The sequence below is a fragment of the Nilaparvata lugens genome, chromosome 9 (genome assembly GCF_014356525.2).
Source record: "Nilaparvata lugens isolate BPH chromosome 9, ASM1435652v1, whole genome shotgun sequence".
NCBI classification, from domain to species: domain Eukaryota; kingdom Metazoa; phylum Arthropoda; class Insecta; order Hemiptera; family Delphacidae; genus Nilaparvata; species Nilaparvata lugens.
The window spans coordinates 43323054-43348667 of NC_052512.1; the positions used below are offsets into that span (position 1 = coordinate 43323054).

At 34.4% G+C, this 25614-nt stretch overlaps 1 protein-coding gene across 1 annotated transcript in view; it reads right to left on the reverse strand.

Annotated features, from left to right (window-relative positions):
• The window catches only part of LOC111062177 (protein SMG5), a 64799-nt gene that overhangs the window by 36653 nt on the left and 2532 nt on the right, over window positions 1-25614 (reverse strand). The window contains exons 3-9 of the mRNA XM_039435345.1: window positions 19037-19208; window positions 14256-14464; window positions 8166-8269; window positions 6337-6344; window positions 4817-4983; window positions 3979-4180; window positions 1-146 (exon numbers count right to left, since the gene is read on the reverse strand). The exon at window positions 1-146 is cut by the window's left edge and continues 61 nt beyond it. Coding sequence (XP_039291279.1) covers window positions 1-146; window positions 3979-4180; window positions 4817-4983; window positions 6337-6344; window positions 8166-8269; window positions 14256-14464; window positions 19037-19208 — 1008 coding nt within the window. The remainder of the gene's footprint in view (window positions 147-3978; window positions 4181-4816; window positions 4984-6336; window positions 6345-8165; window positions 8270-14255; window positions 14465-19036; window positions 19209-25614) is intronic.

The window sequence follows — 25614 nt, forward strand, 5'->3', positions numbered from 1 at the left end:
CCTCCTCCTACGTCGTCTGTGATGAGGGTGAAGTGGGGGAGTCTGCGGAGGAGGCAGAACTGACTCAACCTTCAGCATAATCTCTCTCAGCACCTGAGCCATCACTGACAGCTGAAGTGAAACTGCTAGGCACAGCTCGCTGCTGCCTATACAACATAAAAGGCATACATTATATGGTTAGTTTCACGAAAAACTGTCAGTGTACATGTATATGAATAAAAAACGAGCCTCAAATTTTGACATTTAATAACTTTTTTAGGGTAAAATAAAGGAGACGGTGCCGCGCTACCTGACCACTGGGCTATTGTTCCAAAAAGGTGCATCCTCTAACTCTCGACTTTTGTGAGGTCCACGTTATAATGGCAGTGAAGAAAGATAGGAGAAAAACGTTGCCAAGTCTCTCAAATTTGCCACTGACTGTACACAGCTGTTACTCAATTCTTCCCATTAAATTTGATCTAATAATAATTATCATTTAATGTCAAATTAATCATAATTTGATTCAGAAATTTGCTTCCATAACTGAGATCAGATTTTTATTTTTACACAAACCTGAAATGGCGACTAATTTAAAAAGCTGTGATACACCAATCTGAATTCAAAACAACAGAAATTAAGTTAATTGGTAGGTATTCTATTCCAATTTCTTTAGAAAATGATAGAAAAACAGAAATCCTTTTTAAAATAAGTAATTTCAATGGAAATAAATCTGAAATAGCCTTTCAATATTATTTATACCGGTACGAGTAGGTCTAACCTATACGTGTAGGCTAACTGAAGCATGGATAAAGTCTAGAATGGTTAGTTATCTACTTTTAAAATGTCATTTCAGGTATTTTAATTTGTGTTTCTCAAACGGTAATGTCTAAAAATTATTTCATTGTTTCAAAAATACATTTTAAATGTTTTTCAATTAAACGACTTGTGTACCAAAGTATTTTGATAGAATGGAGAAAAAAATGGCGGATGAGTTACTTTTGTACAGTCAGTGTCAAAAGTAAAAATAAAATATTCTGGCAAAGTGACAACATTGCAAAGCTAGAGAGAGATAGCGCTATCTGTTTTGTTGTATGATAGGAAAGGACAGCAACAGTATTGTCAATCGTACACTGCCATTATAACGTGGACCTCACTATAGCATACTTTATTGTCCTCTGACTTCGCTTCATTATTCTCATTATTGGCCTCGTGTGCAATTCTAGCTGGTAGCACCAACATTGCACCTTACATATTTTATTTGTATTTTCTGCTATTATTGAATGTAAATCAGTGATCAAGTACTTGTAATTATTGTATTATTCCCAATGGTTCATCTGATGAAACTCAAATCGCTCACAAGCTGTATACAGACCAACTTGAGTGTTGTATACTCACTTCTGATACATTAAACTAATGAAAGAAGGATAAATAATAAATTGATTGATATAATATGACTGAGACGTATAATTCATAGACAGACATGACAAGTGACAAACTGATGAGACCATGAGACAAACCTCGACTCTCCACTCTATACAATATCGATATTAGATTATCGATATATTACAATATCGAATCATTACATTGAGTTACATACAATTCGATACTTATTGATCGTACTATTTGTTGTAATTCTATTAGATTGAACACAACTTGGCAAACATATTATGTGTATTGAATGAAAAAGGCTAAGAAATTGTCAAAAAACCACAGATTTATTGATACTTAGAAAGACCGGTTTCGGTTATTACACCATTGTCAATCTCTGATAAACTGGACAATTTCTTAGTCTTTTTCATTCAATATGAATAATATTACCACAATATCAACTTCTCAACTACACAATAGTTATTTGTATATCTAGAGTGAAAAGTGCTGTTTTTTCTCCCTGAGGGAAAAGTTTGAAGCCCGAGGCGAAGCCGAGGGCAACAATTTTTCTGAGGGAGAAAAAACATTTTTCACTCGTGATATACACAACATTTTTCCTCCACCTACATTTTTATAAAAACTGCAAATAAAATAATTTTTAAAAACGTATGTGACCAAACAATGTGTTACAACATAATCTAAAAAGTAAACAAAAACAGCTGGCTTGTAATCACAGTTCTCCTCCGACAGCACTATCTGTCGGCTAAAGTTGTAACAGCAATGGCCGCCACAACTACAGTTATGATGAAGTTCCCGTTTCAAATTTGATTAGTTAATAAGTAATATTCGTTGGTATTTTGAATAACATGGATTGAAAGAAAAAATATATAAATTTCTTCTAGTATAGTGATATGATGTTTGTAATAATAATTTCAGCATACAAACATATATTTTATATATCGATCAAATGTCTGGTTGAGGTATTGAATTTAGTTGGTTTAATGACTACTCTATATGCTTCCCCATCTGAGCTTAGACCTTCTAACCTATTACCATGTAAGTTTTAAAATAGAGATGCTTCCCATGTTATTTAAATGGAGTCACTTTTACTCCCCAGGGAGTTTTTTCTGTTTTTTAGTACCGAGAGCGAAAAAGTGACACTTTAGTATCATGTTTCAGGGAGTAAAGTAAGTACTTTTGACAGTAGGTGGAGGAAAAACACTTTTGCCCGTCGTGCAAACGCTATTTTTCACCACACACAAAAATAAACAATATATATATATATATGAGAATAGTTGTTTACTAAGCACTTCCGAAAGCAGAAATGGAAGGTGATAGCTCTAGCAAATCTGAGGTAATCTGAATATCAGGAAATTTTCCAAGTATTTTTATTCTGATTTGTCTAAATAAACTAAAAGATGATGTTCAATTATGTGGGAGGTTGAGTTTATACTTTTTTATTCTTTCAAATGACAATAAGATGATATTATTATAAATGTTTTAATTATTGAATAATGAAAAGTTTTTTGATCAGCTGTTTTTTGATCACCTTTCTTAGTCCCATGATAGTGGCTGGAAAGGGTACTCTTTTTGGCCTAGGCCGGAAAGAAACCTGTTCTGACGTCAGACGAGAGTCGTCTGCAAACAATGTCTTTCAGATCTACGTAGGGACTGGAAAACAGCTGCTTTCTGTGCAGTGTGGCGAAAAAATACAGATATAATCAGCTGATTAAAATTGAATTGCTCATGTTCGCGGCGCGTATATCTGTACGCACCTATACAGTATCATCACAATATGATACACAACACCATAATTTGATACAAAACTTCCAAACTTTGGCAACAGTGCAGAAATGATAGCGCTATCTGCTTTGTGGAATGATAGACAATGATAGCAACACCATTGCTAAACAAATACTGCCATTACAACGTGGACCTCACTATAGGAAGATGATACAAAGATCACATATGATACAGTATCAACACAATATGATACGCAACACCATAATTTTTTTTTTTTTTTTTTAAGATTACGTCCTAAAGACTCCAGTCATGGAGTATAAGACAAGTCATTATTACATAATAATTCTAACACTAAGTAGTTCAACCTAGTTTAGGTTTGAAAGGAATTCTTGTACACTATAAAAAGCTCTATCAACTAAATATTTTTTCATTTGTTTTTTGAAAATCTTCAAATCATCATTACTTTTCAAGATTTGAGGTAGCTTGTTATAAAATTTCCTACCAATATAATCTGGTTTTTGTTCAAATAACCTACTATTGTGACCCATTATATGATAATCTGCTCTGTTTCGCGTATAATACTCATGAACATCTGAATTCTGGATCACACCACTCGTTTTCACATGCATTACAACTTCATATACATACAAAGATGGCACAGTTAATAGACCAAGCTTTTTAAATAAAGGCCTACAAGAGTCTAACCTATTCACTTTCTCTATACATCTGAGTGCCTTCTTTTGAATCTTAAACACCCTGTCCATATTTTGTTGAGATGAATTACCCCATACTAATCCTAATATGATACAGTATCAACACAATATGATACAGTATCAACACAATATGATACACAACACCATAATTTGATACAAAACTTTCAAACTGTACCTTTTTTCTTCAGATTATGCAGGCACATTAGCAGTATGACGACACTTTTGAATAGCATTTCTTCAGTCATCTTCTGTGGTTTCTCGTTGATTGCTTTCCCCATTGCTAATAATTGTTGTAAATCATCGGGCTCTCCGATTGGCTCACTCACTTCCACAGCATGTAGACTCTCTCTCAGATCGACCAATAGCGCGTCACATACCTAAAACATGATACAGTATTAAAACAATATGATACAGTATCACCAGACATGATACAGTATCAACACAATGTGATTGACGGAGCGAAGTGAGGTCTAAGATTCAAGTCGACGGTTTAGCGTTTCTCGTAATGTTTAAATGTTTATATGTTTCGCATTCACGGCGAATCGCGGTAATAGATTTTCATGAAATTTGACAGGTATGTTCCTTTTTTAATTGCGCGTCGACGTATATACAAGGTTTTTAGAAATTTTGCTTTTCAAGGATAAATATAAAAGGAAAAAGGAGCCTCCTTCATACGCCAATATTAGAGTAAAAATCAGACTATAGAATTATTCATCATAAATCAGCTGACAAGTGATTACACAGATGTGTGGAGAAGCCAGTCTATTGCTGTATTTCCATAAGGTCTATAGTTTCAATCAGGTACTTGTGGATGAGAACACTGCGTGAGGTCTACTCTTGTAATTAGTTTTAGTTTATCAGAGATTGACAATGGTGTAATAACCGAAACCAGTCTTTCTAATTATCAATAAATCAGTGGTTTTTTGACAATGTCTTAGTCTTTTTCATTCAAGATTAATAAATATATAAAAAAATAAACTAGCTGACCTTCTGAGAGACGGGAGGACGGTTACAGAACCAAAACTGCGCACGCATATGAGAAGTCTCACCACAGCGCGTTTGAGAGCGCAATCAGCTGATTCAACCAAAAAATCAGCTGATTCCAGCTGTTGTTTACTCTTGTCTAACAGCTGATTTAGATTGCCCTCGGTTCCGTCAAAATGGGTGTTCAGTGCATAGGCTGCAAATAGAAGATTAAGATATTAATTCAAGTGTTATTAAAATTGTACATTTAAATCGAATCAAGCTTCATTCAATGACATTAGCCTATACTAGTAGTTCTGTGAACAGTAGACCTCACGCAGTATTCTCATCCACAAGTACCTGATTGAAACTATAGACCTTATGGAAATACAGCAATAGACTGGCTTCTCCACACATCTGTGTAATCACTTGTCAGCTGATTTATGATGAATAATTCTATAGTCTGATTTTTACTCTAATATTGGCGTATGAAGGAGGCTCCTTTTTCCTTTTATATTATCCTTGAAATGCAAAATTTTCAAAAACCTTGTATATACGTCGACGCGCTATTAAAAAAGGAACATACCTGTCGAATTTCATGAAAATCTATTACCGCGTTTCGCCGTAAATGCGCAACATATGAACATTTAAACATTAAGAGAAATGCAAAATTGAACTGTAAAATTAAGAAATTAATTCAAGTGTTATTAAAATATTGTACATTTAGATAGAATCAAGCTTCGTTCAATGACATTAGCCTATAGTGAGGTCCTTGTTATAATGACAGTATTTTATTAACTTCGGTGTTGCTATCCTTGTCTATCATTCGACAAAGCAGGTAGCACTATTCTATTCTAGCTCCGCAACGGTGCCAAATCTGTTTTTGACAATGTAGAAATATAATTAAGGCAGAGAATAGGCAACGCTGTTGTACTATCTTTATCCACAGCCATTTTAACGTGGACCTCACCATACATAAAATGACAATTAACATGACAACATAGATACAAGATATAACATAAGAAGATATGCCATGGTTTGTCGAATTTAGTCAAAGCTTGTAAGTTTTGTACAAATTATGGTGTTGTGTATCAAGTTGAGATGATACTGTATCATTTAGTGTTGATACTGTATCATGTGTGGTGATATGCCATGGTGTTGGACCGTTATGTTGCAAATGTGAGTGTTAACTGAAGCCGATAGTCCTAGTAGTTGTTTTTGGTGAAGCTATGTGACGCTGGTAGTCTCTCATACTGTGCCCTTCTTACACTCTTATACTCCCAACAACACACTAATAATAGACAGTGTATAGGGTGTCTATGTTGCAAATGTGAGTGTTAACTGAAGCCGATAGTCCTAGTAGTTGTTTTTGGTGAAGCTATGTGACGCTGGTAGTCTCTCATACTGTACCCTTCTTACACTCTTACACTCCCAACAACACACTAATAATAGACAGTGTATAGGGTGTCTATGTTGCAAATGTGAGTGTTAACTGAAGCCGATAGTCCTAGTAGTTGTTTTTGGTGAAGCTATGTGACGCTGGTAGTCTCTCATACTGTATCCTTCTTACACTCTACACTCCCAACAACACACTAATAATAGACAGTGTATAGGGTGTCTATGTTGCAAATGTGAGTGTTAACTGAAGCCGATAGTCCTAGTAGTTGTTTTTGGTGAAGCTATGTGACGCTGGTAGTCTCTCATACTGTATCCTTCTTACACTCTTACACTCCCAACAACACACTAATAATAGACAGTGTATAGGTGTCTATGTTGCAAATGTGAGTGTTAACTGAAGCCGATAGTCCTAGTAGTTGTTTTTGGTGAAGCTATGTGACGCTGGTAGTCTCTCATACTGTACCCTTCTTACACTCTTACACTCCCAACAACACACTAATAATAGACAGTGTATAGGGTGTCTATGTTGCAAATGTGAGTGTTAACTGAAGCCGATAGTCCTAGTAGTTGTTTTTGGTGAAGCTATGTGACGCTGGTAGTCTCTCATACTGTGCCCTTCTTACACTCCCAACAACACACTAATAATAGACAGTAGTCGACAGTAATCGGAGAAGAAATTTGCAATATAGACGACCTTGGCTATATCACCATAAATGATACAGTATCAACACTATATCACCATAAATGATACAGTATCAACACTAAATGATACAGTATCATCTCAACTTGATACACAACACCATAATTTGATACAAATCTACTAAACTTCGAATAAATTCTACAAACCATGGCATGTCTTCTTATGCTATCATTCCTCTATGATATCACCTCAATATGATACAGTATCACCACAATACGATACAGTATCACCACAATAAAATGCAGTATCACCTCAACACCTTGATACACAACACCATAATTTGATACAAAACGTTTAAACTTTGAATGAATTCTACAAACCATGACATATCTTCTTATGCTATCTTGTATTTTAGGTGCAGATCAGTAGATTATCATAGTTGACCGAGCGAAGTGAGGTCTAAGATTCAAGTGGACGGTTTTGCATTTCTCTTCATGTTTTTATGTTTCGCATTTACGGCGAAACGCAGCAATAGATTTTTATGAAATTTGACAGATATGTTCCTTTTTGAATTTCGCGTCGACATATACATAGGATTTTTGGAAATTTTGTATTTTAAGGATAATACAAAAGGAAAAAGGAGCCTCCTTCATTCGCCAATATTAGAGTAAAAATCTGACTATAAAATTAATCATCATAAATCAGCTGACAAGTGATTACACAGATGTGTGGAGAAGCCAGTCTTTCAAGGATAATATAAAAGGAAAAAGGAGCCTCCTTCATTCGCCAATATTAGAGTAAAAATCAGACTATAAAATTAATAATCATAAGTCAGCTGACAAGTGATTACACAGATGTGTGGAGAAGCCAGTCTATTGCTGTATTTCCATAAGGTCTATAGTTTCAATCAGGTACTTGTGGATGAGAATACTGCGTGAGGTCTACTGTTCACAGAATTACTAGTATATCATAGATCAGCTGTCGAGTGGATTATAAATTGCATGCCATGACGCATGCAATTCAATATCTCAATGTAACTAATTGAAAACACAGCTGTTGTGTGAACTATTAATTGCATGCAGTGAGGCATGCAATTGATAACTTGAAGAAGCATAGTATTTTCTCCCGACTTTTCTCTGCTTTCAACTTGGTAAGCTTTTGATGATAGTAGCATAGCTGTTCACATCAAATTATTAGCATTGTCGATACAACAACCCAAACAGCCATTAGTCATTTATACACTGATATCACGCCGACAGGACAAAATTTACTCTGATGGACAGTATTAGAAGAGAATGTGGTTTTTATCTGCGCGAGGTCTACTGTTCACAGAACTACTAGTTAAAAGTTGACTTACTCACCATCTCATGTAATGGTAGACGGCATCCAATGAATAGTTCCGACTTCCAGCCAATGTGCCTAGTTGATTGTGAGGCAAACCCTCCCCCGGTTTCCATAATAGAGCCTGAAAAAACACAAATGATACAGAATCTCCACATATGATACAGTATCACCACACATGATACAGTATCAACACAAAATGATACTTATTATTATTAAACGAAAATCCAAATTAAAAGCTGTGATTCACCCCGAAGACTTCTGCTACTGAAAATATTGACAACAGGGTGAACAGCTAGATGGAAATTCGATGAGCGCTATTATTCAAAAATTATTTGTCAGCCCGGGAATCGAACCCAGTACCTCCTAATTGCCGGTCAGGAATGCTTACCCTTACACCAAACTGACAATCTCTGAATAGCAGAGCTCATTTTATACGAAGCCATAGCGGCCAGCCAGTCTACAGATGGAAATTACTCAAATTAATTTGAGAAATTGAAATTATTCAAATGCCAATGAATTAATTATTATTAAACGAAAATCCAAATTAAATGCTGTGATTCACCCGAAGACTTCTGCTACTGTAAATATTGACAACAGGATAAACAGCTAGATAGAAATTCGATGAGCGCTACCATTCAAAAATTATTTGTCAGCCCGGGACTCGAACCCAGTACCTCAGTAATTTCCATCTGTAGACTGGCTGGCCTCTTTGGCTTCGTATAAAATGTGCGCTGCTATCCAGAGATTGTCAGTTTGGTGTAAGGGTAAGCATTCCTGACCGGCAATTAGGAGGTACTGGGTTCGATTCCTGGGCTGACAATAATTTTTGAATAGTAGCGCTCATCGAATTTCCATCTAGCTGTTTACCCTGTTGTCAATATTTGCTGTAGCAGAAGCCTTCGGGGTGATTTACAGCATTCAATTTTGGATTTTCGTTTAATAATAATCAATTCATTGGCATTTGAATAATTGCAATATCTCAGTAATATCATAGAGAAACAATAGCATAAGTAGATATCCCATGGTATAGGACGTTTATGTCGCAACTTTTACTGTTATCTCAAGCTGATAATCCACGTAGTTCTTTCCTGTGAAGCTTTATGACGCTGGTAGTCTCTCATACTGTGCCGTTCATACACTCTTACCCGGTCAAAACAGTAAAAATCGACAATAATCGAGAGTAATCGGCTTGAGATAACAGTAAAAGTTGCGACATAAACGCCCCATACCATGGGATATCTACTTACGCTATTGCTTCTCTATGGTAATATCCATCTGTAGACTGGCTGGCCGCTATGGCTTCGTATAAAATGAGCGCTGCTATTCAGAGATTGTCAGTTTGGTGTAAAGCCCGGTCCAGACGCTCAATTTTACCATCAGTTTTTTTGCTCAAGCAAAAGACGGATCGTTTGGTTCAAGCAAAAGACGGATGTAAAATTGCGTCCACACGCATCCGTCTTATGTCGGCCATTTTCCTATGTTTGTGCTCACACGCTCAGTTCGTCATCAACTATGGAAGAGCTGGTACTCTTGACCACTTTTGTTTTGTGTGTAAAAAATAGGAAAAAGTCTGGTGTGGTGCACTCACACAACTTTCCTTGCCGTTATGAAAATTGATCACCTGACGCTAGTGTTACCGCACATCTCGAGTCTACTATTTGAGCCAGCTGGTGACAGGGCAATAACGCTGGAGACACACATGAGGTCTGCTATCACTTCATAGTGAATGATTTAATAGAACCAACAATAATTTGCAATTGAATAATCACATTTTCTCGAATTTAAAGCTTATTTTCAATTTTAGGTGAAAATGTTACTGAACCTTAATTGTAGAGATTTTCATGCTCAATCTACTCCACTTGATTTTTTTTGTTTCAATTGTATCTGAAGCCTAATAATTGGGAATCTATCTGCATTGATGGGGCGGAGCTCCTGAAATTTTTACAGATATGGGACTTGTGGCAGTTGATAGAGCTTATCGATGACTGTTTTAGGTATGAATTTGATCAAAATCGTTGGAGCCGTTTTCGAGAAAATTGCAAAAAACCCTGTTTTTGACAACATTTTCCCCATTTTAGCTGCCATCTTGAATTGCATTTGATCGAAATTGTTCGTGTCGGATCCTTATAGTGAAAGGACCTTAAGTTCCAAATTTCAAGTCATTCCGTTAATTGGGAGATGAGATATCGTGTACACAGACGCACATACACTCATACACACACACACACACACACACACACACACACACACACACACACACACACACACACAGACGCACATACACTCATACACACACACACACACACACACACACACACACACACACACACACACACACACACACACACAAACACACATATACAGACCAATACCCAAAAACCACTTTTTTGGACTCAGGGGACCTTGAAACGTATAGAAATTTAGAAATTGGGGTACCTTAATTTTTTTCGGAAAGCAATACTTTCCTTACCTATGGTAATAGGGCAAGGAAAGTAAAAAGGTAGAGTTCATCGTTCACGTTAGAGTAGGGACTGGTTGTTAAAAAGACACAAATTTTCTCACGTTGCATTGCTTCGAGAATTGCAAGATGAATCTGAAAATATGTTTATAATTTTGTTTATATATGTTCCTCATTTACGGTGAAACGCGGAAATAGATTTTCCTGAAATTCGACAGGTATGTTATGTTCCTCTTTAAATTGCGCGTCGACGTATATACGAGGTTTTTTGAAATTTTGCATTTTATGGATAATACAAAAGGAAAAGAAGTCTCTTTCGAACGCCAATATTACCGTAAAAATCAGACTATAGACATCATTAATCAACTGTCGAGTGGATTATTACTTGCATGCAAAATAGTGAGTGGGTTTTTGATTTTGTATTCAAATTTTTTAAATAAGTGCAATATTTCTAAAGTTTTTAATTTATTGTGATACATTCTGTGATTCATTTAGAGTATAAAATCAACCTTCAGAATTCAAAATTTTAAATCATCATTCTTGGACCGAAAATCAAGTGACGAAGCAGTGTGTGATTACATAACCTTATCTTTTGGACAACATTAACATTTTATCAAAATTTTTGGAGAGAAATAGTACAGACTCAGTCTAGTTATTCCTCCAATGTCATAATTGTATTATGATTATAGTATTTTATACAATAAATGAAATGAATGAATGAATATCCCATTGTAATTTGGTAAAAATCAGCTGGCGTGTGGACTATTAATTGCAATCAATGAGGCATGCAATATTGATAACTCGATGTAGCTTATTATTTTTTAATATATTTATTATGAATATCCCATTATAATTTGGTAAAAATCAGCTGTCGTGTGGACTATTAATTGCAATCAATGAGGCATGCAATATTGATAACTCGATGTAGCTTATTATTTGTTCTCCTGACTTTTCTCTGCTTTCAACTCGGTAAGCTTTTAATGATATTAGCATAGTTGTTTAAAACAAATTATTGAAAGTAAGAAAGAAATATGAAAGAAAGAAAGAAATATTTATTGCCAAAATCATCAAACAAACTTTACAAATGTGAAAAATATAAAAAATTTCATATACAATACATTGCAAAAACTTAAAATTAAAATATTTTCAATTTAAAAATCGATTATAATATTATCATTGGCGTTACCAGCAAAACTAAGTAGTTTGAGCGATGGCAACGAGTAATCAGTCGGCTATAATTAGTGGCTTGAGATTCAGTCGAAAATAGAAAAAATATAATAAAGAAAAAAGAAACATATGGAATGTATGAAAAACTAGAAAAAAAATAAATTTTCAATCCGAAAAGAAGAAGCACTAAGAGTGAAATACTAAGAGAGCAGAAAAAGTAGAATGAATTCATAATAATTTAAAAACTCAAAAGAAAAAGAGATGATTCATGTAATTATTAATCTACAATTCACTGTACATATGTAATCCATTTAGTAACATAATGTAATTCATTTGTAGCATATATGCAATTCCTTTTGTAAGCAAAGAGAGAATTAGAAAAACAATACAATACAGTACACATGACACAAAAAATAAAACTTAAACTCAGAGAGAGAAAATTAATCTGGGAGTATAGCCCTACTAATAATAAATTCAGAGGAACTGAGGAAGACAGTATATTTACATCAAATTAAAATATTTTAGGAATGATATCTTCTGTCTTTATCCAGCTTTCAATTTTTAATTTAAGTGCTTTTGTAGGTTTTCTTGCAATGAAATGTTCTGGCATAAAATTAATAAGCTTTTTTGTTGTATAGTTGAATTGTCTTCTGCATATAGTTAGATCTGTTCTATTAGCATTCTAATGCTAGTAATTATTTTTAATGTTAATAATTAGGCTATTGTCGATACAACTAAAATCATAATATAAACATCAAATTCTGAGAGTATCATGAGAATCAAAAAAGAAAAAAGCGTTACATAAATTCGATAAAAAAACTTGCTTATTTTCAAGTACTCGCGATGCATTTTATTAATTTGAGGGCGCTGAATCCGAATCTGAAATCACAATTTCTCTATCTCCATTTTTACGCGTTTTAGGTTTTGGTGGATAGGCAAAAGACGGACGGTTTGATGGAAAAAGATTCGCGGCCGATACATTTTAAGTTTGACGACTTAAGCTTGAAGACCGTCCGATCCGTTTTACCGTCCCCAGACGCAACGACTTACATGCTCCGACTTTTGCTTGAGCAAAAGACTGAAGCTAAACTTGATCGTCTGTACCGGGCTTAAGGGTAAGCATCCCTGACCGGCAATTAGGAGGTACAGGGTTCGATTCCCGGGCTGACAAATAATTTTTGAATAGTAGCGCTCATCGAATTTCTGTTTGACTTGAGCTCAATCTATTTATAATGTAACATAGGATACAGTATCAACACGATATGATACAGTATCATCTCAACTTCGTACACAACACCACAATTTGATACAAAGCTACCAAACTCTACAAACCATCGGTCCGTATCTTCTTGTGCTATGTTTTCTGTATGATTTCAGGTCAATCTATTTATAATTTAACATAAATGATACAGTATCAACACGATATGATACAGTGGCATCTCAACTTGATACATAACACCACAATTTGATACAAAACTTCCAAACTTTGAATGAATTCTACAAACCATGGCATATCTTCTTACTATGCTATCTTTCTCTATTGTCTCACCATCAATGATACGGGTATCATCACAGAATAATACAGTATCAACACAATATGATACAGTATCAACTTGATACACGAAACCAGAGTTTGATGCAAAACTTCCGAACTCTGAATGAATTCTACAAACCATGGGTATATTCTTGTGCTATATTTTCTGTATGATTATTATTTTATTCATGATTTGGGCTCAATCTATTTTTGATACAATATGATACAGTATCAACTTGATACACAACACCATGATTTGATACAAAACTTCCGAACTCTGAATGAATTCTACAAACCATGGGTATATTCTTGTGCTATATTTTCTGTATGATTATTATTTTATTCATGATTTGGGCTCAATCTATTTTAATTTAACATGATATAGTATCATGTCAACTTGATACACAACACCATGATTTGATACAAAACTTCCAAACTTCGAATGAATTCTACAAACCATGGGTATCTTCTTCTTGTGTTATATTTTCTGTTATGATTTGAGCTTAATCCAAATTACAGATAGAAATTACTGAGATATTGCAATTATTCAGATGCTAATGAATTAATTATTATTATTAAACGAAAATCCAAATTGAAATGCTGTAATACACCCCGAAAACTTTTGCTACTGCAAATATTATTGCAATATCAGTAATTTCCATGTGTAGACTGGCTGGCCGCTATGGCTTCGTATAAAATGAGCGCTGCTATCCAGAGATTGTCAGTTTGGTGTAAGGGTAAGCATTCCTGACCGGCAATTAGGAGGTACAGGGTTCGATTCCCGGGCTGACAAATAATTTTTGAATAGTAGCGCTCATCGAATTTCCATTTAGCTGTTTACCCTGTTGTCAATATTTACAGTAGCAGAAGTCTTCCGAGTAAATTACAGAATTTAATTTGGATTTTCGTTTAATAATAATTAAAATTTGATAGATAATTAGAAAATACCTGGGTATAATAATGTGTAGCCAGCCCATAGTCCCAGCCTGGTTGAATATCCACCATATAACGAAAAAGATCTCCCAGGTAAATGAGACACCTGTGTGCCAAGTTTTCTGCCCATTCTTCTCCTCCTTCTCCTCTCCTCCTCACTTCATCACCAGTCGCCGCCATCTTGTCTACTCCATTGCCGGCAACACTATGACTGTTATTTATTCCTGCAATCATTCAAAATAATTTGTCAATAAGAGAAAAAATAGCCAAGGTTTGTAGAATTCATTCAAAGTTCGGAAGTTTTGTATAAAATTATGTTCTTGTGTATCAAGTTGAGATGATAGTGCATCGTATTATGTTGATACTGTATCATATTGTATGTTTTGATACTGCATCATTTTGTAGGCCTAATGCCATAGAGAAAAGATAGCATGAGAAGATATGCCATGGTTTGTAAAATTCATTCGAAGTTTGGAAGTTTTGTATCGAATTATGGCGTTGTGTATCAAGTTGACATGATACTGTATCGTTCTGTGTTGATATTGTATCATATTGTGGAGATACCTTAGAGAAAAGATAGCATCAGTAGATATGCCTTGGTTTGTAGAATTCATTCAAAGTTCGGAAGTTTTGTAACAAATTATGGTATTGTGTATCAAGTTGAGATGATACTGAATCGTATTGTGTTGATACTGTATCATAGTTGATGATACTGTATCATTTTGTGGTTATGCCATAGAGAAAAGATAGCATAAGAAGATATGACATGGTTTGTAAAATTCATTCAAAGTTCGGAAGTTTGGTATCAAATTATGGTGTTGTGTATCAAGTTGAGATGATAGTGCATCGTATTATGTTGATACTGCATCATACGTGTTGATGCTGTATCATTTTGTGGTAGAAAGAGAAAAGATATCATAAGAAGATATGCCATGGTTTGGAGAATTCATTCAAAGTTCGGAAGTTTTGTAACAAATTATGGTGTTGTGTATCAAGTTGACATGATACTGTATCGTTCTGTGTTGATATTGTATCATTTTGTGGTTATGCCATACAGAAAAGATAGCATAAGAATATATGCCATGGTTTGTAGAATTCATTCAAAGTTCGGAAGTTTTGTATCGAATTATGGCGTTGTGTATCAAGTTGAGATGATAGTGCATCGTATTATGTTGATACTGCATCATACGTGTTGATGCTGTATCATTTTGTGGTAGAAAGAGAAAAGATATCATAAGAAGATATGCCATGGTTTGGAGAATTCATTCAAAGTTCGGAAGTTTTGTAACAAATTATGGTGTTGTGTATCAAGTTGACATGATACTGTATCGTTCTGTGTTGATATTGTATCATTTTGTGGTTATGCCATACAGAAAAGATAGCATAAGAATATATGCCATGGTTTGTAGAATTCATTCAAAGTTCGGAAGTTTTGTATCGAATTATGGCGTTGTGTATCAAGTTGAGATGTTACTGTATCGTATTGTGTTGATATTGCAAATTTCTTCTCCGATTACTGTCGACTACTGTCTATTATCAGTGTGTTGTTGGGAGTGTAAAAAGGGCACAGTGTGAGAGACTACCAGCGTCACATAGCTTCACCAAAAACAACTACTAGGACTATCGGCTTCAGTTAACACTCACATTTGCAACATAGACACCCTATACACTGTCTATTATTAGTGTGTTGTTGTGAGTGTAAGAGTGTAAGAAGGGCACAGTATGAGAGACTACCAGCGTCACATAGCTTCACCAAAAACAACTACTAGGACTATCGGCTTAGGTTAACACTCACATTTGCAACATAGACACCCTATACACTGTCTATTATTAGTGTGTTGTTGGGAGTGTAAGAGTGTAAGAAGGGCACAGTATGAGAGACTACCAGCGTCACATAGCTTCACCAAAAACAACTACTAGGACTATCGGCTTCAGTTAACACTCACATTTGCAACATAGACACCCTATACACTGTCTATTATTAGTGTGTTGTTGTGAGTGTAAGAGTGTAAGAAGGGCACAGTATGAGAGACTACCAGCGTCACATAGCTTCACCAAAAACAACTACTAGGACTATCGGCTTAGGTTAACACTCACATTTGCAACATAGACACCCTATACACTGTCTATATTAGTGTGTTGTTGGGAGTGTAAGAGTGTAAGAAGGGCACAGTATGAGAGACTACCAGCGTCACATAGCTTCACCAAAAACAACTACTAGGACTATCGGCTTCAGTTAACACTCACATTTGCAACATAGAACCCTATACACTGTCTTATTAGTGTGTTGTTGTGAGTGTAAGAGTGTAAGAAGGGCACAGTATGAGAGACTACCAGCGTCACATAGCTTCACCAAAAACAACTATAGGACTATCGGCTTAGGTTAACACTCACATTGCAACATAGACACCCTATACACTGTCTTATTAGTGTGTTGTTGGGAGTGTAAGAGTGTAAGAAGGGCACAGTATGAGAGATACCAGCGTCACATAGCTTCACCAAAAAAAACTACTAGGACTATCGGCTTCAGTTAACACTCACATTTGCAACATAGACACCCTATACACTGTCTATTATTAGTGTGTTGTTGGGAGTGTAAGAGTGTAAGAAGGGCACAGTATGAGAGACTACCAGCGTCACATAGCTTCACCAAAAAAAACTACTAGGACTATCGGCTTCAGTTACACTCACATTTGCAACATAGACACCCTATACACTGTCTATTATTAGTGTGTTGTTGGGAGTGTAAGAGTGTAAGAAGGGCACAGTATGAGAGACTACCAGCGTCACATAGCTTCCCAAAAACAACTACTAAGACTATCGGCTTCAGTTAACACTCACATTTGCAACATAGACACCCTATACACTGTCTATTATTAGTGTGTTGTTGGGAGTGTAAGAAGGGCACAGTATGAGAGACTACTAGCGTCACATAGCTTCACCAAAAACAACTACTAAGACTATCGGCTTCAGTTAACACTCACATTTGCAACATAGATACCCTATACACTGTCTATTATTAGTGTGTTGTTGGGAGTGTACGAGTGTAAGAAGGGCACAGTATGAGAGACTACCAGCGTCACATAGCTTCACCAAAAACAACTACTAGGACTATCGGCTTCAGTTAGCACTCACATTTGCAACATAGACACCCTATACACTGTCTATTATTAGTGTGTTGTTGGGAGTGTAAGAGTGTAAGAAGGGCACAGTATGAGAGACTACCAGCGTCACATAGCTTCACCAAAAACAACTACTAGGACTATCGGCTTCAGTTAACACTCACATTTGCAACATAGACACCCTATACACTGTCTATTATTAGTGTGTTGTTGGGAGTGTAAGAGTGTAAGAAGGGCACAGTATGAGAGACTACCAGCGTCACATAGCTTCACCAAAAACAACTACTAGGACTATCGGCTTCAGTTAACACTCACATTTGCAACATAACGGTCCAACACCATGGCATATCTTCTTATGCTATCTTTTCTCTATTTTACCATTATACTCATTCAAAAAATATGATCGGGTGTTACCCGTGCTCCGCAAGGGTCTGTTAAAAGCACAAATAGATTAAAATAAGTTTAATAGTTCTTAGCTGATATTGACAAGTATTAACAACTGTAATAATTTATGATAGAACTTTTTGATTGTTTTTCTAAGTTACATTAACTTTTCTCATTTTCATTTCATTCATTGAGAAAATACTACAATCATAATAATAATTATGACATTGAAGGAAAAACTAGGCTGAGCCTGTACTATTTCTCTCCAAAAATTTTTAAAAAAAGTTAATGTTTGAACCGTTTTGGGCGAAAGTATGTGGTACTTTTCTGTAAGTTGTGTAATTCTGAATGATTGAATAAATGTTGTCCAAAGGTTGAGGTTATGATATCACATACTTCTCCGTCACTTGATTTTTGGTCCAGGAATAATTATTTGAAGATTTTGAATTTTGAAGGTTGACAATACTTAAAATGAATCACATAATGTATCACAATGAATAAAAAACTTGAGAAATATTGCACTTATTTCAAAAATTTAAATACAGAATCACAAATATTTCTCATCTCATCATCATCTGTCAATTACACAAATTAAATAAATTTCTTTTCATTACTAAAATTGTAATTAATTGATAAATAGAAGTAAAAAAACGCCTTTAAACACCTACGGTAAATTAACAATCTGGTGCACGATCTTGCATTTCTCAGAGCTAGAAAAGGATAGAGCTATCTGCTTTGTGGAATGATATACAAGAATAGCAACACAAATGATGATGAAACACTGCCATTATAACGTGGACCTCACTATAGAACGAGAACAACCACAACAAGATACAGTATCACCACAATATGATACACAACACCATAATTTGATACCAAACTTTGGCAACAGTGAAGAAAGGATAGCGCTATCTGCTTTGAGGAATGATAGACAAGGTTAGCAACACAAATGATAATAAAATACTGCCATTATAACGTGGACCTCACTATAGGAAGATGATACAGTATCAACACAATATGATACACAACACCATAATTTGATACAAAACTCCCAAACTTGGGCAACAGTGCGGAAAGGATAGCGCTATCTGCTTTGTCGAATGATAGACAAGGATAGCAAAACCATTGCTAAACAAATACTGCCATTACAACGTGGACCTCACTATAGGAAGATGATACAAAGATCACATATGATACAGTATCAACACAATATGGTACAGTATCAACACAATATGATACACAAAAAAATAATTTGATACAAAACTTCCAAACTGCGTGGACTCACTGTACCTTTCTTGAGCCCAAGATCTTCGAAGTAGACTAATGAATCGTTGGTTGTTGCATGGGGGTATTCACACTGAAGTCGCCAAAGTATATGATGGTAAAGTCCCACTCCAGCGTTTATATGCTCCACCACTAGATACATTTCTTCCTGTTCCCAGTCACTGGAACCGTTATCCACCTGGAACAGTTATAATAATACCTGATACTTGAACAGTTACTGATACCATAGAGAAAAGGAAGCATTAAAAAAAATCTGGTGTGACGCACTAACACAACTTTCCTTGCCGTTATGAAAATTGATCACCTCAATAAGTGTTCACGCGCATCTCAAGTCTACTTATAAACTAGTAGTTCTGTGAACAGTAGACCTCACGCAGTATTCTCATCCACAAGTACCTGATTGAAACTATAGACCTTATGGAAATACAGCAATAGACTGGCTTCTCGACACATCTGTGTAATCACTTGTCAGCTGATTTATGATGAATAATTCTATAGTCTGATTTTTACTTTCCTTGCCCTATTACCATAGGTAAAGAAAGTATTGCTTTCCGAAAAAAATCTGGTGTGGCGCACTCACACAACTTTCCTTGCCGTTATGAAAATTGATCACCTGACGCTAGTGTTCACGCGCATCTCAAGTCTACTATTTAAAGATATGAGCCAGCTGGTGACAGGACAATAACGCTGGAGACATAAGAGGTCTGCTATCTCATAGTGAATGATTTAATAGAATAAACAGTTTGCAATTATTGAATAATCACATTTTCTCGAATTTCAAGCTTTTTCTCAATTTTAGGTGAAAATGTTAAGGTGTGTTTTCGTAACGGGCAGACGACAGAATTCACTTTAAATTAACATTGGTTCTTATGGGAGTATTCACCCATCGGCAGAAAGTTGAGCAGAAAAAAAGAACTGTTCAAATCAGAGACGAACTGTCGTTCATCTTGCCATTCTTTATAAGGCCTATCAACACAATGCTATTTTGCTTCGACCGATCACTGCTCGTGAACCGTTTTGTCGAAAAAAAACTAATTTCGGGATTCTGTCGACGAGAACAGACAGCTTCGAATCACTTTTCTGCTCTGATCACGTGACACCAGCAGAATAATCTTTCTGTGGATCAGACGCCATGTTCTTTTTAACCTCAATCTTTAATTGTTGGATGGTTTGTTTTGATATTGGTTGTCAGATTTCGGATTGCTACTATTATACTGTGAAATTAATTTGCAGTGGAAAATTGAGGTATAAAATATTTCTATTGGTTTCTTTATTCTTATAATTTTTACAAGAGAAATTGAAAATGGATTTACAACAGAAAGGCGTGAAATTTTCGAAGTTCAAAGTTTTGTACTTTCCAGACCTGCACAACGAATTACCTATTTGAAAAATAGAATATGGTTAGAAATTGCTGATGTAATAGAGGATTCAAGTAAGTACACTTAAATTTCTCATAATAAAGTAGGCTAGATTTACCGTACACAATTATTTGATATAAATTTTATGAGTAGCCTACTAGCATGTTTACAATTTTTATTCAGGTAGCCCACTGTAGTAGGCCTTTAATAACCTAGTCTCTAGGCCTAAATTGCTATCTTTTTCATTTTTCAAGAGGTTAGAAGTTGACAAAAGTTTATTTATTTCTTTTTTTAATGTTTAATTTGTAGTATTTAATAATAATGTAAATCATAGACTAGCTAGTTTGTGTATGGTAGAGAATTATCACAAGAAAGAGAGAAATCTAATCAACTGATTAGATTTGAACTCATTCAAGATTGATTGATTAGATTAACATTGAATAATCAGATTCAAAACATTATTCAACCAAGATAACATTTAGCATTTCATGCTAACAATCTTTTATACTTTCAGTAAGTTGGCCTAATCACAAAATACATTTTTTATAATGCAGCTAGTGAGCTAGTAGTTTTCACAAACAGATTTATTAAAAATAATATCATAATTTGACTTAGAAGTATTTCATTACATTCTAAGTCCTAAACTTCCATTATCCTTGTTGCACCTCAAAATATTGTAAACCCATAGTTTATCAATATAATAACAAAACTAACCTGACTATTAAAACATTTACTTTGTCTCTGGTATCTATCTATGAATTGATCTTCTCTTAATTTATAATTCAAAATCACTTGGAAACAATATTAAATAGATTGTTATAACTTGATCAGAGTCAGTGTAATTGAATATTGAAAGACTGCCATTGGAAAAATATAAAATAGTAGGTACTATTTTTCTGGTTGACCATTGCTACCAAACTCATTTAAACTACAATAGTAATGTATTTGAAAAACTTATTCATGCTCTATTGATCGATATATTGCGTGATGCCAGGTATATCATGTGAATAGTATAAATTAAAACAGGAGACACACAACATAGATAGATTAAAAACACTGAAAAACTTACATTATAATCGGAAATTTTTAAGGAACTGTGTCCCCTTTCTCAACCGAGCAGAGAGTGTAATGTAAGTTTTTCAGTGTTTTTAATCTATCTATGTCGTGTGTCACCTGTTTTAATTTATATTATAAAACTTTAAAGTGTTTTCTGTTATGTGCTATGAATGTAAGTATATACTTATAGTATTTATATCTAATGTAAATAGTTTATTGAGGCCCAGTTCACTTCTAATTTATTCAAAGTCCAAACTATGTCTTATCATTGATGATTAACTTCACATTATCTCCAAAATGAATATGCTGAAAGATTATGTTTCTGTTTTCAGGTACCATTTACAAACAAAATATTGGAGAGAATGTGCTCAAAGGAAATGCATATGAATTCTTTTTTGTTGACCAGGATGGAACAATTCTTTGGAACCAATACTTAGAATAAGTTAGTTAGGTAAGATAAAATTCCACTCATTTTTTAAACTTTATATAGGCGATGTCATTTTATACAGTTTCCCATTTTTTAAAAAGGTTTATCCACTTCAATGTTTTATTATCGATTTGATGGTAGATATTCAAATAGTAAGATTTAACTATGGTACGTGACTAAAATAATAGAAAAACTGACTGAATTTTGAAATCATTAATAGCTTACAGGAAATCTTAATATTTCGAAACTACCTGAAACCACATGAGATCAAGATGGACAGTTGAGAAGAGTGCTTAAAAAACAATGTATTCACTTATCATTCAGGGAATAGAGTTATTCATAATATTTGGGATTCCTTCCATAAAGAAATAATTTATGTAACATTATCTAATAATGTGATAACATTACATCAATAATTTGATGTTAAAATTGTTTTTAAAACACTCTTCTCAACTGTCCATCTTGATCTTGAGTGGATGATAACTTTATAAATGACCATACATTAGAACTATGAATAGATGACTTCAAAAATTCACCCAGCAAGTGCTGGTAGAAAACACTGAATAATAGCTTTTAATGACAGTCATTCCACCTTTTAAAATTTATGATTAAATTCATGGATGAAATACCCACATTTTTCTGAGAGAGATTTATGTATTTGCAGTTTGGTATTCATTTTCAAATCACTTAGTTCTACTTATAATGTTGTAGATAATCATCATTTCAGATTAAGCAATTGATTTATTGATTATTTCCATTTGTTTCATTAAACTTGTTTCTCTAAATGTAGAACTAAAAATTACTTTATGCAGTACATTTTGGAAGAGTTAAGTAAACCAAACGGTCGAGAAGTAGGCCTACTGACCACAGAAATAAATAAATAATTGTTCATGGTATCCAAAAATATATTGTTCACCAACAAGTTCTTTTGATCTAGGTGCACACTGATTAATCCCAATTCCTGCATGGAGATTTATTTATTCAATCATTCAGAATTACACAACTAACAGATTGATGCTAATAATAATTCAACTGAATATTGGTTTATTGGAATTTCTCATATAATATTACTTTGTCATTCATTATTGGAGGGTTCCTTCCCAAGAAATATAATTAAAAACTTATACAGATTACAATCAATTTCAGAATTCACTTTGCAAAGTTTTTTTTTTATAATGAATAATAAATTATCTATTACTTTTTGATTTCAGGCCTAGTGATGTACCAGCCAGAAGTAGAGGATGACAAAGAAAATCAACTATGGATAATATTCCATGGATATGATTCATGTATGATGTAGTAGCCTACAGAAGAAAGAGATGGACTAATCTAAGAAATATATTCATTTTTTCAGTACATCTTGATGTGTTTATTTCATGTTATTCATAATAATATCTCCTTTTTCTGATCGCTCCTGCTAACTGCTTCAATTCAGGTAGTTTTGAAGAAAACAGCAAGTGACATGAAATTAATAAAATATGTTTTAATTGTTTATACTTGAGGGATTTTTAAATCTATATTTAACCCAAAAGCATCCAACTCTTATTAACAACTTCATTGGTTCTGTATGTCTTCTGCTTTATTGGAACTAATAAAATTATTTAACATTGCTGACTGGCAAATGCTATAGGTAACACGTAGTTAAATAATAGACTTGAATTGGATATAAAATAGGGTATCACAATTATTATGTATTGTATTAAGAATTAAGTAATAGTACTTATTTACTGCATTGAAGGGGTAATAATTCTTTGAATATGAAAAATAACTTAAGCAAAAGTTGAAAATATGATGTTCCAAGCCACATCAAATATAATCACTTTCAATTCTACCTTCTAGGCTATATTTCCAAGGTTTTGATTAAAATTGATAAGCTTCTAGAACATTATAGTGAATAAGAGTTTGAAAGGCTACTCTAATTCTAATTAATACCCTAATAAAGTATTAATTTTAATAGGGCAACTTTAATGGTTAATTGTAGAAAATAACTAGTAGGCCTACCCTAAAATATTCAAAATAAGCATGACCAGTTTCTAATTATGTCATTGTCAAGAGAGTCCTTATTGAAAATGTCGAAACTAATCATGCTTCATTTTGGAATATCACAAGGGTACTAGTTACCTTCTATAATTAATAAATATTCATCCATTTTAAAATAGGCTATGTGTTATTTAAAGTACCATAACAGAACTCGTTTATTAAAGCAAGATATAGTTATCTCAACAATAATTATTAGAATTAGTTCGCCTGTTTGAATACACTTTGTACATGTCATATGTGTTAATCTATAATAATAATAATTTCCAATATTCGTATAGCTTTTACTGGTGAAGAGTCCCTAATTGAACATTGCCTGAGAAGGCATATTGATTTAGGCAGTCAATTGGCCTCACGATTCTTATACATGATTGTATATCAGCCTGGACCGTACCCATCCAATGATCAAAAAGGGGACTGCTAAAATAAAATTGCCTAAAAAACGTTTACAATATTGATATCCCTTGGTGTAATATATCCCATAGATTCCAAGAATGCCAAAATTAAAGCACTTATTTATTATTTATTTATTGATTTTTTTTCGATAGAGCTTCAATAGGCCTTTGAAGTTGAATACGGTACTCATAGTAGGTAGGCCTACCTATAAACGATGTGATTCAAAGAACATGCATTGACTCTGAAGGCAATTGATTCTAGTTAATAAAATAATTATAATAATATCTTATTAATAATGGAATGCTTCTAGTTAATAAAATAATATCTTATTAATAATGAAATACAATCAGTTACTTCAAATAATTTACCCTTACAAATTTCAAGCATAGGTTTCTTGCTATCTCAAGCCAACTACTGTCTACTATCATAGGGAAAAGATAGTACAAGATAATACACTAGATATGTCATGGTAGAGGACCGTTATGTTGCAAATGTGAGTGTTTACTGAAGCCGATAGTCCTAGTAGTTGTTTTTGGTGAAGCTATGTGACGCTGGTAGTCTCTCATAATGTGCCCTTCTTACACTCTTACACCCCCAACAACACACTAATAATAGACAGTGTATAGGGTGTCTATGTTGCAAATGTGAGTGTTAACTGAAGCAGATAGTCCTAGTAGTTGTTTTTGGTGAAGCTATGTGACGCTGGTAGTCTCTCATACTGTGCCCTTCTCACACTCTTACACTCCCAACAACACACTAATAATAGACAGTGTATAGGGTGTCTATGTTGCAAATGTGAGTGTTAACTGAAGCCGATAGTCCTAGTAGTTGTATTTGGTGAAGCTATGTGACGCTGGTAGTCTCTCATACTGTGCCCTTCTTACACTACCAACAACACACTAATAATAGACAGTGTATAGGGTGTCTATGTTGGAAATGTGAGTGTTAACTGAAGCCGATAGTCCTAGTAGTTGTTTTTGGTGAAGCTATGTGACGCTGGTAGTCTCTCATACTGTGCCCTTCTTACACTCTTACACTCCCAACAACACACTAATAATAGACAGTGTATAGGGTGTCTATGTTGCAAATGTGAGTGTTAACTGAAGCCGATAGTCCTAGTAGTTGTTTTTGGTGAAGCTATGTGACGCTGGTAGTCTCTCATACTGTGCCCTTCTTACACTCTTACACTCCCAACAACACACTAATAATGGACAGTGTATAGGGTGTCTATAGTGAAAATGTGAGTGTTAACTGAAGCCGATAGTCCTAGTAGTTGTTTTTGGTGAAGCTATGTGACGCTGGTAGTCTCT